The 15,665-nt window shown below is 41.9% G+C and overlaps 1 protein-coding gene across 2 annotated transcripts in view; it reads left to right on the top strand.

Moving 5' to 3' along the window:
- The window catches only part of LOC134209358 (uncharacterized), a 279,344-nt gene that overhangs the window by 60,109 nt on the left and 203,570 nt on the right, over nucleotides 1-15,665 (top strand). For both annotated transcript variants that reach the window (XM_062685344.1, XM_062685345.1), the window contains exon 2: nucleotides 3,517-7,124. In XM_062685344.1, the coding sequence (XP_062541328.1) occupies nucleotides 3,961-7,124 (3,164 nt within the window). In that variant the 5' untranslated portion in view covers nucleotides 3,517-3,960. The remainder of the gene's footprint in view (nucleotides 1-3,516; nucleotides 7,125-15,665) is intronic.

Raw genomic sequence — 15,665 nt, 5'->3', positions numbered from 1 at the left:
CTGAAAATATAAAGGACTGGGAGGCTAAAAGATCAAAAGATCGAAAGACTGGAAAACTAAGAAACGGGAAAATAGAAAACTGAAAGACTTAAAGAAAGAAGTGAAGATGTGAAAGACTTGAATACTTCAAGACTGTAAAAACGAAAGACTGAATTACTGAAACGCTGAAGCACATCGGAACAAAATCACAAAATATCTACACGCTGTCACCCAACTGTCAAGGACTACACATATCTATAGTTTAGCAGTGTGCGTGGTTATCTAGCATTAGCATTGAGCATTTCACACAAATTCGTAGGTGGTACAAGCCAAGACGTAGCACCACTTTCATCCGTTACCACTGATATTGATTTGGGACTAATCAATATCTCTTAGATGGAAGCAATGCACTCTCCAATAGTCGAGATCTGTCCTGGCCACGTCCTTGCGAATGCTGAGGAAGGGGAAGGATGGTTTGTTGGACACATACTTAAGAAAGATGCAGAGAACTCTACGACCTCTCATAGGTGCCACGGGAGGTTTTGGGATTGTGTGTAAGGTTACAACAGTAGGAATCGTCGTTTTGGTAGAACGTGAAACACGGAAAGAACTAAGATAGAAATACAAAGTAGGAAAGGGGCGAGCCTAGAATTGAACCCACGATCTCCTGCTTATAAGGCAGAAGCGGTAGTCACTAGACCACCGAGCGCGTCTGTTTAACAGTGTGCGTGGTTATCTAGGGAGAAAAAGGCACTATAGCAATAAAATTATGGGGTGTTCTTTTTGCCCCGGGTGCGATCTTGCGCCATCCTCCCCTATTTTAATTTAATGGCCGCTAGTACTGTCAGCCATGCAGCGCAAAAAAAACGACCTGAGCCTTTACACTAGGTAATACAGCAATTTAAATTAGTGAAAAATATACTCAACAGACTGCAGGATACCACCACGCCATAACGCCATCTTCCCATCGAAACTAGACTTCGAATCTTAATTTTTTCCTAAAACTGCACATTTGTACAATATGAAATACTTCATCTAAGGAATTCTTAGGCATAAAAATATGTTTCAGCTAATGACTGGTTAATGGTTGCTAGAGAAAATGTATGGCAGCGAAATTCGATATTATTTAAGGCAACCAAAAATATTAAATAATATAAGTTAGAATCCGTTTCCTAATAAAAAGGAGAAATGGTTAAGTTTTCTGGCATGTCCTTACATGAAAAACAAAACAAGCAACCAATGTCAAATTAATTTATTGTTGATCTATCTTGCTGGTAGGTGCATCAACATTTGAAAAGTTTCCGTTTTGATAGGAAGCTTCTTTATTTTTCACGCCGTACATACAATCCCGCTTCCAATTGTCATGTTTTGTCCATATGAAAGAAAACAGCGGAACTTATCGGCTTGACAAATCTTACTTATCAATCACACAGCTCAACCACGACCATTATACCAAACGGCCATTATGCCAAACGACCTTATACCAAACGCGGTACAATCATTCTTTGGGCGATGGGTTGTGTAGCTTTTGACTTGCATTTCATTTGAATCGTGGGTGAGATTTGAGAATTTGAGTATTTCCCAACACTGAACATCAGTCGCATCCTCAGTTTAAAAGTTCCCCCAAACAATCGCGAAGCGATTTTATTGCTTAGCGACTGTGCTTCTGTCGCCGTTGGTATGGAAGCTTAAATGGAACATTGCCTGCAGCGACCCAACAACGATAGAATCGCGGCGACTAATTGTTACCGTCGTGGCGATGAAATCGGTTAGGTCTGGCGGAGCCTTTATACTTCATAGACGACTCACTCATATGACTGGCACTGAGAAAATAACCATTCGTTAAAAAAAAACAATACCGTCGTTCGGGGTGACATTGGGCCTAGGGGGTAAGATTGGGCCAAAAACGAAAAATGTTTCAACTTCTAATATCTCAGAAACTGTTACGAATTTTGATGAAAACTTCAAACGGTTCGAAATTATATTAAAATTCACGTCTAGGAAATCACAAAACAAATTTCAAGAACTAATTGTGCTCGTACCATAATGCTTGGAATTTGAATGTAAAACTATTGATCGAATGAACCCGTATTAAAATAGTGTCAGTAATGCCCCACAAATCTATTACATAACTAAATTTTAGATCGATGGATACCTGGTGATCATGTTACGATAATCTGTTTGTTGTTTTATCGAATTTTATGAATATTTCTCGGGTACTTATTCAAAAGGACGTATGTGATTTTGTAAACAAAGATTCAAACGTCGATTTGTCCGACATGATAGCCCTCCCACACAAACCATCACCATAGACCGATAGGGGGAGGCTTCGGCTACCTGTTGGTGGTGTTGGTTTGCGTTGGCTGGCCAAATCGACGTTTGAATCTTTGTTTACAAAATCACATACGTCCTTTTGAATAAGTACCCGAGATTTATATAGCGGTTCTGGTTTTTCTTAGCAACGAGCAATGCACGCTGAAAAGGGGTGAGATTGGGCCAAGTCTTTCGTTGATTTGCCATACATAGTTGGTAAGAGCCGTAATGTAGGCAATTATTTTTAATGAACGATTGAATCGTTACATCGTCACCGCTGAACTTTATTGTACTTGGCCCAATGTCACCCCCTGTGAGGGGTGAGAATGGGCCAATTTTAAACAACATATAACTTTGAAGAATTTCCCTAATTTATTATTTTTTCCCCACACAGTGGTAAATTCATTGTTAAAGCTTGTACCAAACTAATTAAAATTTGATTCCAATGTTAACTACTAAAGCTTTGTAACATTCACTTGGAGCATACCACATTTTGGCCCAATGACACCCCCGTTGGCGGTAGCTAGCTCTTGGGAAGTTTCATAAACTTTATTAACCTATTATTAAATATATTTTTCGTTTACTGCAATAGTTCAATTTAATAGCTAACAGACAGCTAATTTATCTCGTCATTTTACTTGCCCTGGAAACATTGGAAAATGATAAAAAAAATAATCCACGTAAAAATGATTGCTTGCAAACTACGTTTGCCGCCCTGTGTTCATCATAGTAGCACAATTCCGGCAGATCTAGTTGCAGCAATTCCCGAACGACTTTAGTTAGTTTTATTGGAGTTATCGTAACTCGCATGTTGCAAACGAATTACTCGAGCAATAAACTCTAACATAATTATTTGGCGAGCCCTTTATCATGCGAATATCATTGTTACCAGCACACAATTGAATTGATATACTTATCGTTTAGCTGCCCTTGATGCCATGCTGGCACATCAAGTTCTCTCAGATCTGCTCCATCCGCTTTGGGTGCCTTTCATACACACAATATGGTTACTCATGCAAACTCGTCATCGTCAATCGCCTAGAATGAAGCTCAATTACAAACACGTCTGAATTTGAATCCATAGTCCCACCTAGCCGTCGTTTCCTATACGGGGTACTGCCGAACAGAGACTTATTCCATCAACGAGTGTGCTCTTCGGCCTAATGCTCTGATCACGAGAAACGACATGCTACCCAGATTTAATTAAATTTTATTTCCCATTAGTGAACAACCCCGTACACAGGAATACACAACCGCCCACCAAATACCGAAATTAAGTTTGAAGCAGTTCAAAATCCCAGTACCTCCAGTAACAACTACAGTACAAGAAGAACTACGAGTGCAAATGTTGTGATTTCATCGTCTTGCCATTAGAAGAAGCACAAGTAGAAGAATACAAATCTAACAAAAAGTGCTGAAACGTCCGATTTTCGAGTGATTTGTATGTATGTATTTAATATTGAACAAGTGTTTGTGAATTTATTTATTGGTAAAACCGCGAAGTTATTTTACGAGCACCCAAGTGTGGAAGGCAGGGAAGATTCGATGTGACTCTTTCGTAGCACTTTTCCCCGCCTTCTGTCCAGATAGAGTGCGTCCACCCGTCGATTGGTGATAATCATAGTGAAAAAAAAGTGCGGTGTTGGAATTTATCAAGAAGGTCGGAGGATGTCGTCGACGATGCCCGTGGTTTGGTGCTCGGACCCCAACTCATCCGAGAAGCGACAACCGTTTGCCCTGCAAGGGATCCAACTGCAGGGCAACATAACCGAGAAGCATGTGCTGGCCATGAAGGAGCTGATCAATGCCGCCTCGGAGGGTCGGCTGCTGTTGCCCAGCGATGGGGCCATCGTCCTGCTGGACTGCGGTTTGAGTATCGGTTCTATGGTGATCGAGGGCAAAGCCGGAAAAGAGGTGGCACGGGATGCTGCGGGGATTGGTAATCATAAATCAATTCTATCGGCCGTGCCGGAGGTTTCTGGGTGCGATAGAAATATGCTGAAGGAGATGTTCGCGGACGCTCAGAACAATAATGCTAATGGGGGAGATCATGTTGATAGAAGTGGTGATCATCTTCACAACGATGAAAAAGGTGGGGAGCAGGCTTTCCCCACTGAGTTGATAGAAGATGGGTGTAAACCCTTGGACCTGTATGGATGCGAGGGCGTGACGGGTGGTGAGTTTCTGTACGAGTTTCTCTGCTGCGCCAAATGTATGAATGATCCGTCGTCCAGTTGTCTGAATCCACCCAGTCATCGTAGTCGTAGTTTAAATTCGCTCAATAACAAATCACAGCTATTGTCACGATTTCTTAATGGCCGGGCCAAGGCTCGGCTTTACTGTGATCCACTGTATAACATATCTAATCGCTATTTCAAAAGGTTGGTCAACCATCATAAAGCCACCAAAACCCGATCAGATTCACGTCGGAATGTAATCCGCAAAAGCTCCATCCGAAGCGATCGTTCGTCCGGGGGCAAGATTGTCAAGAAAAGCTGCGAGAACATACCAATATACGCCACGGTCAATAAGAAGATGAAACTGCGGTCTCGGTTAGAGGCCCTCCGGCGGCAGAATATCGACGCCGACACGTTAGCATTACAAATTGCACTGGACAAGCAACAACGAATCAAACGCAGATCGAACCCGACGACAGCCACATCGGAAATTCATAATCAATCATCTTCATCATTGTCCCCGCTCGGTCTGCTGCCGCCATTATCCCCAGGGAAGCCATACAACAGTTCCAGCAGGAAAACTAGTTTCGATTCGACGTGCACCGTGAGTTCAATGGATTCGGGCTTTATCGATCAGCAGCAGCGGCAACAGCTGAAGCAGCTCCAACAACAACTCCAACAACAGAAGCAAAGCAAAAAGGGCAAAGAAATATGCCAACCGAGCGAGTCGATAACTGTTAAATCGAGTTCGGAGAAAGAGAAAAAACTAGACGAACTACCTTCTAGTGAAGACGTCGATGCTGTGGCCAGCGATGACGATCGTCTTAATGAGCTATCCCAGCTGCAGATAAAAGATTGTCTGGTTACGCAATCGCGGAACCGCCGGAAATCTTACGAAGAGTTTAAATCGCTCTTCCGGCAACAGCAACAACAGCAAACTGAATGCCGAAGTCGCTTGGCTGTGGTCAACGAAAAAGACCCTCAAGCCAACGCCAACACCGATGCCAACAATATTAGCATTAGTAGTAGCAATAGCATAAAAACACGACGCAAGTCCTATGAAGAATTCAAAGCTTCAGTCAAAATTTGTGATAGTAGCGTTAGTAATTTAAAACCTACGTCCGAGGAGGAGGAAGAGGAGCACCATCATCACACGGCCCTCTCGGGGGTCAGCGGTCTTTTCAAGATGAAGCGCAGAAACTCGCGACGTCTCAGCCTCAAGAAGCTGAAAATGCACGACAAAGCTGACCCCGCACAGACTGCAACGGCGCCTGCTGACAAGCCCGCCCCACCCACAGTGATTAGCAATAGCGTTAGTAAAGTTAGCGAAGAAAGTAGTCACGTTAAAAGTAGTACAATCTATGATATTCTACGAACTAAGAACAAACTCGACGAACACAGGGGTTCGATAGTCCCATTGAGCAAAGATCTGTCACCATGTCTTAGAGAGGAAATCTACCGCAAAAACTGCAAAATCTACGACAAGCTTCTGTCATACGGAAGCAAAGCGTATAAAAAATACGACAAATACATGACCTACGGCACGATTTACGAGATCTTGCACCGAAAATCCGATGCCGCCGAGGACATTTTCTTACGTAAACGTGCTCTTTCCGAAAAGTTTGCTAAACGGAAACACAGCATCCCCTCCCATTACAGTTCACTCAAATTTGGAACTATATACGACATTCTACAAAGCAGAAATGCAGCTCTTTTGGCCGAGCCAGAACCCAGTGAGAAATCGTCCAACAAATCCCAAGATACGGACAACTCTTCTAATTCCAACACTCTTTCCACAATCTACGATATCATTCACAAGAAAGCTGATTCCCCAAAACAGCAAACTAAAAACCGCTTCCTCGTCAAAAAGATCACCGAAGAGGAACTACACTCCAGCAACGAGAACAATCGCAACGAACTCAACACCCCCGTTGAACCGCATGAAACTCCCCCCTCACATGACTACACATCTCCCAAACCGCTCGACGCCACCAAGAAACCCACCCGTGCGCGTCGCTTTTCCAACATCTTATCATACATCCCTCATCACCATTCGACGGCAGCCAACGACTCAGACCAGTCCAAACTATCCGACTCTAATGAATCTCGTCTCAAGAAGATCGCCGCCAGCGACGAGGATTTGTACAAACGAGCCAAGCATCAGCTCCACCATCACCAGAAATCCCCACCACCGAAAGCCAGCAACAACGATGACGAACTATACTCCCGGATTGGAAGGCTTCGCAAATCCGCCACCGACTCCATGGCCCTGTGTGACAAAAATCAAGAGACTGTTCATCACCACTCTCAACCGTCATCCACTGCGGCGTCCAGATTCGCCTTTTCCCCACTAATGGCACTCAAATCGAACGGGCTACTCCCGCAGCCCGGTGCGATTTTTAAGTCCAACTCGTTGGACATGCTGGCCTCGAACAAGTTCTCCAAAAATCCACGTTGGAGTCGATACAATGTAGGAGGAGGGGCGGCGTCCGGTCCGGTGCGTAAGCTGAGCCCCCTTGTGCTGCCCCGGAAAAGTGGTTCCGGTAGTGGTTCGAATGTTCCCGCGCAGCAGCAACAGCAGCAGCAGCAGCCACCGAAACGGAATACGCGACGGATGTCCGAGTTCACCCGAGGCGAGTTCCTGAATGAGAAACTGTAAGTAGATTAGATACACATCTGTTAAATTATTAAAATTTTCGTTGAACTTCGCGAATATTTTTCGACATTTATACAGGGTGTTCAATAAGTTCGAATACACTTTCAAAAAATGTTTAAAAATTGAAATTAAATTATTTCTTTTCTCGGTTGCATTTCACTGAAAGTATTGTTTAAAAGGAACGTTTGTAACATTTTTTTTTTGGAAAGACCTCTATTTTGTACTTCTTCACGAGCTTCAAACGTTTCTAAAAACCATTGCAAGCGTCACGCACTTTCTGCATGGGCATTTCGTTCCGAATTTAGAGAATTACGTCTTGAACTGGTTCAAGCAAATATACTATATTAACAATATGATTCACTCTCACGAAATTTTGGCGACACCACATGTGGCGCCAACTCGTGTCCAAAAGGATCGATACACAAGTAAATCGAACTACCCAAAATATGACGATCGTTTTACACACACTTCAAAATGTCATCATGAAAAAAAATAGGGATGCTTGATGTTTTTTTTGCAAACTTAATCGATTATGTTTTATCGAATGCAAACGGAAAATCAAATGTTGTAGCAGAAGTGTGGTAGGCATATTTTTGTGGAAATGTATAATAAATTTGATATAGCTTGTTGAACTGTATCCGGCGGGACCATGCCGGTGCACCATATCGAAATTGACGCACGCTGAAGCAGTTGGAGAGCTATACGAGGTTGCTGTGGAAGTTTACATTCTTCTAGCATTGTATCGCACACCATGTTGCTGTTTGCTCATTTGACTGCAACACTTTTATCAAATATACTATTGTCGCGCTAATCTTTTTCTAGAATGCTGCGGCGGTCTTACATTCGCAGGCTCGACTGCGAAGGTAAACGTCAAGATAGCCGCCGTGTTAAAAGATAGGCAGAAATTTCCCTCTCAAAACAAAACCACGTGCTTTTCGCGAAATGACAGCAGTGTTCGATTGTTTTAGTGAGAGGCAACCGGAGTCACTGAGTACATGGAGAGTGTTTACCATGGCAAGTGCATACAGTGGGTGAGATTTTCATCGACACTGTTGTGTTTAGTAACCGTTGCGATTACCTGAGAAGCAACCAGCAGGAAGCCGCAGTATTCTATTTTATCTCGAGATGCATAATATATTAACAATATGATTCACTCTCACGAAATTCTGCGACCCGACATGTGGCGCCAACTCGCGTCAAAAAAGTTCGATACACGTTATAATTAAACTACCCAACATATGACGTTCGTTATACACACACACTTACGGAGCCGAATTTATTGAATTCAACATTTGGCTAGCAAACATTACCGCTAGGCAATGGTTAAACTCACTGGTATTTTTTAACAGCAAGGAAGTGACCCTGATCAATTTAGAGTAGAGTGGGGCAAGAGTACGCACTTAGTTTTCAATCGATCATGTGGCCCTTATGAAGTCAGCTTCTGCATATCAAATCAGTGTCGATGATTCATATACTCTTCCTTTATGTTACCCGGTGGAAAAAATATTGAAATTATTGAGATTCGTTTTAATAGAACCCTTATTGCAAGACAAGTGAAAAACGCACTCTTACCCCACCGGTGGGGTAAAAGTGCGCATCGGGTGGGGTAAGAGTACGCATTTATCCAATCATGTGCTTTAAGTATATATTAACACAAATAAGAGTTAATAACATTTAATTGATGTTTAATGAGCATATATTAGGGAATGTTTAAAGATTACGTAACTTTTAAAGAGGAAGGGGGTCCTAAAAATGTGCACTTTCATACGAAAAACCATTGTTTTTTTATATATACAAAAAACTACAGAGGTAAAATATATATCAGGTTTCGCGTGGCGTATACAAAGGCATTTTCCTTAAAGAAAGTCCACCAATCACGTAACGTAAAATTTGGCTATTTTATCACCCCTTCCACTCTATCTTACACTATTTATATGAATCCTCTAAAAATTATATGGATCGTCACACATCTCACAACTCTTCCCAGCTAAACGTTGCGTAATTTATGAATGTTTCTTTTAATTAAATGAAATTATCATTTAGATGAAGTTGTGTTTTCATACTATGTTTATGTGTACAAGTCCTAATACAATTTCATTATTTCGCTTCAGTGCTTTGTTCGCTAAGTCCTTTCTAACACCAAATTACTTCAGCCTATCCTAAAAACTTGTGATAATTTCGAATTCTGTATCTTTTTTCTTAGTTGTGAATCTTTACGCTTTGGAAGAAGTCTTATTTCGGCCGGAGATATGGGTTTGACATCATAACTTGAAGATTCATATGCGTACTCTTGCCCCACCGGTTCCTGCGTACTTTTACCCCACAGTCCCAAAAATTTTTCAAGTAATGGGTTTGACTTCTTGGAAAACCAACCGGATTGGTGTTCTGTACCATAAAGTACTCTATACAATAGGTTAACGAAATGGTATAATGTTCACCTGATTGAACGTATATATGGTAATGAAATACTAGTTGCGGAAATCCAATTATTTTTAGCAAAATGACCAAAAAGTTATCTAACTCCATATCTCCATTGTTGTTTATTCAAATCGTTTACAATTACACATGATAATAGTTGGCCAGAATACCTGTTAAACTGATGCAGTGCTGCTAGTTTATCTTTTTTTATTACTTCAAAAAATCGAAAACGTACTCTTACCCCACGCGCACTCTTGCCCCACTCTACTCTACTTATGTTTTGTTACACTTTACACTTTACACAGCTACGGCAGCCAAATTCCCTTTTTCTCCCTAAATACTCTTATAATAGGTTTACAGTGCAAATGCTGATGTCATATTAGAAATTCGGAGACAGTACTCGTCGATAGCAAATCCTTCCGCACGCGATGGCATATGAGCAAGTCAAACCACCTTCCTTTTGCCAGTGGAGATATATCAGCTTCCACACTGATATTCTTCCCTCCCCCTTCATACGGGAGCTTGGCAGAAGGAAGGTCGTGTGATATGTGCCATCACAAATATTGCCCTCCGTTCGCTTTCAAATCGACTTCTATAAAAACATTCTTCATGCCTGCCGTATCCTAACGGAACTATCAATTCTATACTTTCGCCTCTAATGCTATCATGAACATGTACGTCCGAGTTTGGAAAATGATATTAGCATTTCCATATCACAGGTTTATAGTGGTTATCTAGAGAGGGCCACTTGGCCATATTTTACACTTATAGTGGTCATCGGGAAGTTGTCGTGTAATATTGGGTTTTATTATTAGATCTTATAAAATGATCTTGAAAACCATCCCGGACGGAACGGAATAAAACTTGTAATGTTGCTTGGGATATCACCGCATGGCTAAGGAAGGCTTTTATATTACTATGGCAGATTATTGTTTAGCATGAACAATCGTTTTGAATAATTTTATGACACCAGTTAAACTTATTCATTCGCATAATAAGTTTCAATTTTGGCAGGTGTTGAGAAAGAATTGGGTATATGTGCAAAAAAGATATCGAACCAGTGCATAATCTCCATCCAAGCGTTTCTCAGCTATTTACAGAGGATTACATACATTTATCGAGTTTGGCTTCGTTATGCTCTTTAACGTTTGAGCTTCAATAAACAAGTTATTTGGACTATAACTTGGTAATAATCGATTCTTCATTATTTTTTATATGATGATTGGAAGAAAAAAATCGAGGAAACTCATTTAGTAGTGACGTGGTAAATAATTGACTGTTTTACAACTGAAAGGTTCCGTTTAAGGGAGAAAAAAAAGTTGTTTGGGACCCCTGGGTAGATTTTTTTCAAATAGTCACGAAAAGAAAGCTTAGAGCTATATTTTCACGTAGTGAAAGTATTAGCGATGCTTTTTGTTTTTGTCACACATCGCGTTGAATTATCTTGATTTTATGAAATCAATGATGATTTCTTTTCAAATTAACTCGCATGCATAATCCTATTTTCGAGAATTCCCAAATTGTTATCAATTTTTGAATTTGATTTGACAGAGAGAAAAATAATTTTGTGAACAAACTGCCCGATATGAAAGTCTGATATAAATACAATTCAACCATAATAACGTTTGTGGTATAATCTCTCTATATAAAAATGAGTTTGCATTTCCTTTGAGGCAATATAACTCACAAACAGGTCGACCGATTTGTACGGGTTTCTCATTAATCGATTCGTCTTGAGGACTGCTCTGTTATAAAATATCACTAAATTTTGAGGAGAAAGTTGAGAAATTGTGAAAATACGAGTTTTAAGGAAACTCAATACGATCGCGCTAAAAATGGTCTAGAGTGCGGTGCTGAATGAACTCAACAATTGACAGTAAGAATGCAAAATATAGGCGACTCTGTAAATCTCGATGTTCTATATCTCGATATCTCTCCCTATGTCGATGGTTTCCTCGGTCCCTTCAATCTACATACATTTTGGCTTTCTACATCTCGATAACTTCCCTATCTCGAAATCTTTCTATCCCGATGTGTTGTAATCGTATTTTGTTCTGGATTCACTCTTCTTATGTCGATATGTTCAAATTTTTAGGCTACTAGACCATATTTGGACGATAACAATACAGATCAACAATAAGTAATGATATTTGTTTTGTTGTCGTTTTTCATAGCAACAAGCTGTTTTGGATCTAGTACCCATTAAAATTTTCCTTCCATTCCTCGATCTCTCCCTATCTCGATGGTCCCTTCAATATCGAGATGTGGAGAGCGACTGTAGTATAATCCCGAGCAAGGTCGGGTACGTTCAACTAGTTTTTCTTGCGAAAGTATCGAAAAATAATCTATTAAAACCCAAAAAATATTTGATATTGGATACGAAATCGAGAAAGCACAATAAAATAGGCGTGATTAAGTTTAGCTGAAATATCTCACCGTAATGCTACGTTTTGAAATGGCAAGTGAATTGAACAACTTAGTTGATAGCAATTTACTTGCAATAGAGTTGAACATATTCAACTTACTGTCCGTTCAAGTGAGTTAAGCGAAGGTGTTTGGACGCGTTTAATGCAAGCGACTTGTTCAATTCACTTTCCATGTCTAAATGTAACAAAATAATCATACCCATTATGATAAGCGCAACATAACAAAACGCAATCGGATGAGTGTCATCTTCATGGCTTTCCACTCAAGATACATATTCATTCAATCAAGTTTTCAATTCATAATAAGTTGAAACACAGGTGTTAAGTTCCAGTAGGAATTTAGGACACCGAAGAGGAAGAAGAATGATGCATTGGAATAATATCGATAATATTCAGAAAGAATTAATCAAATTTCTTGCTGAAGAAAATGATAGAAATGTTTACAGTGGAACAATCATTTTAATGTTTGCAGAACGGCTTTCACAGTTTGAACGATTGAAGCAAAGGTGTAGTTTGTCTGCTTTGCACTGCTTCATCGAAATATTTACAGTAGTGTTTGCATTCAACAAAGTCGATATTCCGGTAATCGATTTATTGAAAAATGTATGGACATCCCCACACTGTAAAATGTCATCGAACAACTGTATGACTACTCACCGGAAGATGGCAGGAGGGTTTTCCAGCACAAGCTAGAAAAAAACATGTTTAGATTCCTCTTTGCTCGCTAGATGATGTTGTTATCACCGGCAAATTGTTCGCCATTTCGTTGTATGGGAAAACTCGAAGTGAACCATATTGTTAATATAATATATTTGGTTCAAGTTACTGACCTTGTATTCGTACTGCTTTAACTTAATAAAGGACCACACAAAAAAGTTGAGAGGGTTCAAATCCGGGAAACTGTGAGGTCGCAAAGTTTTGTCCAAAAAGCCGACGAAATTGTCCCCATATTAGGCTAAAATATCAATATCCGTGTATAAAGGGTTATCGTCCTATTGGAACACGTAGGACTCATCTCCGTCTAAGCACCGGGCCACAGGGGGCATCAACCGTCCCCAAAACCTCAGTTTTGTAGTACGCCGCAATGATTTTAAAATTCAAAAATTACTATTTATGATGTCCAATCCATTTTCAACGCACGTAATAAACAAACAACAAGTGACAGAATGTCAACACCACACACATCCTATAGCATATTAATACCGCTAACACTGACACCAATACTAATACAGAATATGTACATTGGGCTTACGAACACAATGATCAAACATTTTTATTCGAACTTATTGAACACCCTGTATTTAGTCTTACGTATCGAACAAAATACATAACGGATGCATTACAGATATTTAAATTTCCAGAAAAACATAATAAAAGTAAAATACGATAGACACAAATTATTAAAAGTAAAATCAAATGCCTCTTCAACTTTAAGAAAAGTTCGCAAACCGCATGCTTATTTTGGCTTTCTAAATTATTCGCACTAAGTGACCAGCCCACTGACGTCTGCCGTATTTTGATGCAGGTCACACAAATTATTAAAAGTAAAATCAAATGCCTCTTCAACTTTAAGAAAAGTTTACGATCCGCATTCTTATTCTGGTTTTCTAAATTGTTCGCACTAAGTGACCAGCCCACTGACTCCTGCCGTATTTTGATACAGGTCAACTTCGATTCATGCGTCTGCGCCACACACCATTTTCTAGTTTCCCTCCAAGTATTGTATGATGCATTTCTCGCTCGAAGACCCTGAAAGCTTTTTTTTGTCTTTATTATCAAGACTTTCAGCCCGAGGCAGGACCTTGAAAGCTGTCCGGCCCGCCTCTTTGCGGATTGCGGATTCATTCAAAGTTCTCACGTTCCAAGATCCGGCTTACCAATCGTTGTCCTTTATTCGTTTCCGGGTCTGTTGCCGTTTAATCCATCCGTTTGCTCTACTTTTGCCTTTCTTGGTAACTGTAGCATCTTCGATAGGCTACCTAACCAGGCCCTATAAGCTCTATAGTCGCCTTGAATGCTCCGAAAGGAGGCTTCCGAGCCTCTTGAAGGGGACTTCCGAGCCTCTTGAAAGGAGGCTTCCGAGCCTCTTGAAAGGAGGCTTCCGAGCCTCTTGAAAGGTGGCTTCCGAGCCGCTTGAAAGGAGGCTCCCGAGCCGCTTGAAAGGAGGCTCCCGAGCCTCTTGAAAGAAGGCTTCCGAGCCTCTTTAAAGGAGGCTTCCGAGCTTCTTGGAAGGAGGCTTCCGAGCCGCTTGAAAGGAGGCTTCTGAGCCGCTTGAACGGAGGCTTCTGAGCCGCTTAAAAGGAGACTTCCGAGCCTCTTAAAAGGAGGCTTCCGAGCCTTTTAAAATGAGGCTGCCGAGCCTCTTGAAAGGAGGCTTCCGAGCCTCTTGAAAGGAGTCTTCCGAGCCTCTTTAAAGGAGGCTTCCGAGCTTCTTGGAAGGAGGCTTCCGAGCCGCTTGAAAGGAGACTTCTGAGCCGCTTGAAAGGAGGCTTCTGAGCCGCTTGAAAGGAGGCTTCCGAGCCTCTTAAAAGGAGGCTTCCGAGCCTCTTAAAATGAGGCTTCCGAGCCTCTTAAAATGAGGCTTCCGAGCCTCTTGAAAGGAGGCTTCCGAACCTCTTGAAAGGAGTCTTCCGAGCCTCTTGAAAGGAGGATTCCGTGCCTTTTGAAAGGAGGCTTCCGAGCCTCTTGAAAGGAGGCTTCCGAGCCTCTTGAAAGGAGGCTTACGAGCCTCTTGGAAGGAGGCTGTCGATCCTCTTGAAAGGAGGCTTCCGAGCCTCTTGAAAGGAGGCTTCCGAGCCTCTTGAAAGGAGGCTTCCGAGCCTCTTGAAAGGAGCCTCTTGAAAGGAGACTTCCGAGCCTCTTGAAAGGAGCCTCTTGAAAGGAGACTTCCGAGCCTCTTGAAAGGAGGCTTCCGAGCCTCTTGGAAGGAGGCTGTCGATCCTCTTGAAAGGAGGCTTCCGAGCCTCTTGAAAGGAGGCTTCCGAGCCTCTTGAAAGGAGGCTTTCGAGCCTCTTGAAAGAAGGCTTCCGAGTCTCTTGAAAGGAGGCTTCCGAGCCTCTTGAAAGGAGGCTTCCGAGCCTCTTGAAAGGAGGCTTCCGAGCCTCTTAAAATTAGGCTTCCGAGCCTTTTGAAAGGAAGCCTGAGCCTCCTGAAAGGAGGCTTCTGAGCCTCTTGAAAGGAAGCTTCCTGAGCCTCCTGAAAGGAGGCTTCTGAGCCTCTTGAAAGGAGGCTCTGAGCCTCTTGAAAGGAGGCTCTGAGCCTCTTGAAAGGAGGCTTCCTGAGCCTGTTGAAAGGGGCTTCTGAGCCTCTTGAAAGGAGGCTTCTGAGCCTCATGAAAGGAGGCTTCTGAGCCTCTTGAAAGGAGGCTCTGAGCTCTTGAAAGGAGGCTTCTGAGCCTCTTGAAAGGAGGCTTCTGAGCCTCTTGAAAGGAGGCTTCCTGAGCCTCTTGAAAGGAGGCTCTGAGCCTCTTGAAAGGAGGCTTCCTGAGCCTCTTGAAAGGAGGCTCTGAGCCTCTTGAAAGGAGGCTTCTGAGCCTCTTGAAAGGAGGCTTCTGAGCCTCTTGAAAGGAGGCTTCTGAGCCTCTTGAAAGGAGGCTCTGAGCCTCTTGAAAGGAGGCTCTGAGCCTCTTGAAAGGAGGCTTCTGAGCCTCTTGAAAGGAGGCTTCCTGAGCCTCTTGAAAGGAGGCTCTGAGCCTCT

Source organism: Armigeres subalbatus, chromosome 2 (genome assembly GCF_024139115.2).
Source record: "Armigeres subalbatus isolate Guangzhou_Male chromosome 2, GZ_Asu_2, whole genome shotgun sequence".
In the NCBI taxonomy this organism is placed as follows: Eukaryota; Metazoa; Arthropoda; class Insecta; order Diptera; family Culicidae; genus Armigeres; species Armigeres subalbatus.
This window is presented reverse-complemented; position numbering and strand designations above follow the sequence as displayed.